Genomic DNA, 3395 nt, shown 5'->3' with positions numbered 1-3395 from the left:
GTTTTCACCCAAGGGTGTATGCTTCTTTTGGTATTTTTTTTGTTTATTGAAAATTTTTTTACAAAAAAGGGACCCAATTGTATTGTGAAATCCCAAGTCTTCATCCTTTTTCTGGGAGATGCTGCTTAGCGTGCCCTGCTCTTCATTTTCTCTCTTGTCCGTTTCCCAGGTCTCTTCTACAGAAAAAGAAACACCACATGTGGTCACACGGCAGCCTGGCCTTCTGCCCATGATCAGGATGCACAGAAAAAGGAATGGAGCGGGTGGGTATGAGTCCGGCCCCTCACCTGGTCCCCAGGCTCACTTACATTTGATCCTTTCTTTCCAGGCCTCTTGAGGCCCTTGCCATGAGCTTTCTTGGCCCGGAAGCTGGATACATCATCGTAGCTCTCACGAGTGTTCCACTTGCTGCCTTTCTTCTTACCACCAAACCCAAACTTCTGGTTTTTATAGCGTCGTTTGGCATTGGGACTGGGGAAGAAGTGGTTTTACAAGTGACCCTCAGCCCTGCAAATCCTGATGAATCTTATGCCCCAACAACACCCTCAGTATTTTGTCTGTAAGTAGATACTCTGTCCCCTAGAATCTCATCCTTAGCCCTACATTCCCACTCAACAAACTCCCCAGGCAAGCTCATCTATTTACAGGTTTAACCACCAGAGCAGGAAAACAAAGCAAGGACCAGGAAAGCTTTGAAAAGCTTTCTATTTTAACTAAATCTTGCTAAATCATCCTCATTTGTTTCTACTCCTCTAGGGGATATATACATGCAGTTAACATTCAAATGTAATAAATCTTAAAACTGGTCATCCCACAGGAATCTCAGATTCAGCATTCCAAAATCACTTCTCTCCCTTCCTAGGCTGGTTTCGCCTCCTGTGCATATGCCCTAAGAGGGTGGTGGTACTGCCATCCACCCAGACACCAGACTAAATCAAAGGTGAACTAAAACCTGGGAGTAGCCTTAATTCTTCCTTCTTTCACTCTCTACACCCAGTTCAATTACCGAGTCCTGCTAATTGAGCTCTTGAATATTCCTTCAATCTATTATCCCTTCCCTACTCCCATGACCACTTTTAGGTCATTATCATTGCTCATCTGGACTTCAATAGTCCCTAATTAATTTTCCTGCCTCTCTCAAGACTATCATTTACACAAGAACCACAATAATATTTTTTAAAAACATGACTATGGAAAAAAATAAAAACATGACTATGGGGGATATCTGTAAGACTTTCAACAATAAAATAAAATGTGACTATGACCTGCACATTATTTTGAGGAAAGCCCATCATCGTCTCCCCGCTGCCTATTGGCTAAAACCCAGGCTTCTCAACAAGACAATCTCTGCCTCTGTGACTTGGCCGGGTCCCCTCCAGCTACATCTTGCCACTCCTTGTCTCACACTGTATTCCCAGTGATACCAAATGCTTGCTGCTCCTCACAGGCCAACCTGCTGTCCTCATCTCTAAGCTTTTGCTCATCCGTGTTCTTCCGTATTCCCCAAATCTGAGCCTCTCCTATTCTGGTTCATTCTTACTCATCTTTCAGACTAAGCTCAGGTGGGATCCTCCTCCAGGATCATCACCGTGGGCCTGGTGTCCAGGAATGCATAAGTGAACTAAAAGTAATAATAATAATAGCCAACATTATCCCTTTTAATCTTTATAACAGCATGAGGCACATACAATTTTCTCCTTTTCATAGAAGAGGAAATTAACACTTAAAAAAAATAAAGTAACTTGATGACAGCTACCCTCCCAATGAGGGGCAGAGTTTGGATCTGAACTCTTAACCGTACTCTTAACCATCACACTGTTTTATTAAACATTCACTCAAATGTGCCAATCCTTAAGTCATCTTACTTTAATCTTCAAAGACTGATATGGCTGAAAGGACCATCACATAGCCTGGTAAGACTGGGTCCCAGGCAGCAGTGCCACGCTCTGAACCCTGCAGCTGCTCCTATGGCAGCCCCTATACTTGTGAACTGTTGCCCAGCACACACCACAAAACGAAACAAAACACTTCATACCCTTTCTTCATCTGCTGGCCTTTAGCTCCTTCCTTCGAGCCCCGTGCAACAGGTTTCTGATCTCCATCAAGGAAATCCAGTTTGTCAGAGAAGCCTAGGAGTGAACTGTATTTGATTAGTGCCATCGCATTTTAAGAAAAGCTTAAACTTCAAAAGATTGCTGCTTACTGGATTTTAAGAGGTACATCTTGTTCCCCACACCCTTCCCAAACCCTACATCCAATAGCTCCAAATTAATCAATTCTCCAGAACACTGGGTGTCAGAATTAGCAGGGACCCTGCCCCCTGTATCCTTAGGAGAGAGAAATACTGACCTTTCTGGTATTTCTTAATGGCATTCATCATGTGAGCTTTCTCCCGCTGCCTCTTCTGAAGAACCTCTGTTTGCACCTGGGACATGGACGTAGGCCTGTTACACCCACTCCAAACCATCACAGCAAGTGCCTATATTCTCCCAGTATTTACACTGTGATAATACCACCATTACTGAACATTTACTGTGCAACAAAACTATGCGAACACTCAAGTTTAGCTTCTCAACAACCCAATGAGTCAGACATTCTGAAACATCCCTGAAACTGAAGCACAGAGAGATAAAGTCACTTGTCCCAGCCACACAGCAGGAAAGGGGGGAGCTGAGGGTCACACGCAGGCAGTCTGCACTCTTCCCCCAATACACAATCCCTCCTACAAAACTATAGCCAATCATGTTTGGGTCCACGTTCAATTATCCCCATTGATGAGTTAATTAAATATCTAACCTACTATTGCTAGGCATGAAAGTACCAACAGGAAAAAAACAATCTCCCCAAAAATCAGGAAAGAAAAGAAGCTTTAAGGACAAAAGGAGATGCTTTTACTCTAAGGGATATTTCTTAATCTCAACACTACTGACACTTCAGACAGGAAAGCTCTCTGCAGGGGGAAAGACAGGCCGTCCAGGGCACTGTGGGATGTTTAGCAGCCTCCCCATCCTCTACCCACCAGATGCAGCTGCACCTCCCCACCAAGATGCAACCAAAAATGTCTCCAACACTGCCCAAAACCCTTGGGAGGCAAAATCATCCCCAGTTCGGAACTAGTACCCTCAGATTCCTCAAATTAGAAAGAGTGAGCTAATTAGCCTGATTTTTTCCTTGCTTTTGATAATTTGTGTTAAACCAATTGCCCATGTTTTTGAGCTGATCTCAGCCATGGGCCACCAGCTCAATGTACTAAATCCACAGCTGCCCATCTGCAAAGGACAGGATGTTAATCTACCCTCTATAGTTACTCCACTGAGGATCTACCAGTGACATGATTCCCAAGGAGAGCAGCTCAACACCCCAAATCATGTTTATGTACAAAATATGGACAAAGT

The 3395-nt window shown here is 43.8% G+C and overlaps 1 protein-coding gene across 1 annotated transcript in view; it reads right to left on the bottom strand.

Annotated features, from left to right (window-relative positions):
- Window positions 1-22: 22 nt before the first annotated feature.
- Window positions 23-3395, bottom strand: part of EBNA1BP2 (EBNA1 binding protein 2) — a 7715-nt gene continuing 4342 nt past the window's right edge. The window contains 4 exon segments of the mRNA XM_014454648.2: window positions 23-176; window positions 309-471; window positions 2036-2129; window positions 2350-2425. Coding sequence (XP_014310134.2) covers window positions 126-176; window positions 309-471; window positions 2036-2129; window positions 2350-2425 — 384 coding nt within the window. The 3' untranslated portion in view covers window positions 23-125.

Source organism: Myotis lucifugus, unplaced genomic scaffold, assembly GCF_000147115.1.
Source record: "Myotis lucifugus unplaced genomic scaffold, Myoluc2.0 scaffold_37, whole genome shotgun sequence".
Classification (NCBI taxonomy): Eukaryota; Metazoa; Chordata; class Mammalia; order Chiroptera; family Vespertilionidae; genus Myotis; species Myotis lucifugus.
Note: the sequence above shows the minus strand (reverse complement) of the source record. Positions and strands in the feature narration are given on the sequence as shown.